The sequence below is a fragment of the Pistacia vera genome, unplaced genomic scaffold, assembly GCF_008641045.1.
Source record: "Pistacia vera cultivar Batoury unplaced genomic scaffold, PisVer_v2 Contig1678, whole genome shotgun sequence".
NCBI lineage: Eukaryota > Viridiplantae > Streptophyta > Magnoliopsida > Sapindales > Anacardiaceae > Pistacia > Pistacia vera.
Window position 1 is genome coordinate 13,442 of NW_022195767.1, and position 554 is coordinate 13,995.

Consider the following 554-nt stretch of genomic DNA (forward strand, 5'->3'; position numbering starts at 1 on the left):
ATGCGTGAGATTCTTCACATACAAGGAGGCCAATGTGGCAACCAGATCGGAGCTAAGTTCTGGGAGGTGGTGTGCGCCGAGCACGGGATCGACTCGACGGGGAGGTACGGCGGTGACAACGATCTGCAGCTTGAGAGAGTGAACGTGTACTACAATGAGGCGAGTTGTGGACGGTTTGTTCCTCGGGCCGTGCTCATGGATCTGGAGCCCGGAACCATGGACAGTGTCAGATCTGGGCCGTATGGTCAGATTTTTAGGCCTGATAACTTCGTGTTTGGACAGTCCGGTGCCGGAAATAACTGGGCCAAGGGACACTACACCGAAGGAGCTGAGTTGATCGACTCCGTCCTCGATGTTGTCAGGAAAGAGGCTGAGAATTGTGACTGCTTGCAAGGTTTTTTTTAGTCAACTATTTTCAGTATCTTTTAGTTTTGAAGAAGTTGATTTTCAAAATGTTTTGCGATCTTCTGTTGATTGTGTGTTTCTTTCACTTAGTCATATTTCCAGCGCATTTGTTTTTATTTACTTGTTTTTGCTTTTGAACTTTTGTTTGA

At 46.8% G+C, this 554-nt stretch overlaps 1 protein-coding gene across 1 annotated transcript; it reads left to right on the forward strand.

The window, feature by feature from the left end:
* On the forward strand, positions 1-394 carry LOC116125541 (tubulin beta-1 chain-like; the record flags this gene model as incomplete). The annotated part of the gene is made up of 1 exon (XM_031411244.1): positions 1-394. A coding segment is annotated over exon 1 (394 nt), but the record flags the coding sequence as incomplete, so codon positions are not given.
* Positions 395-554: the final 160 nt, after the last annotated feature.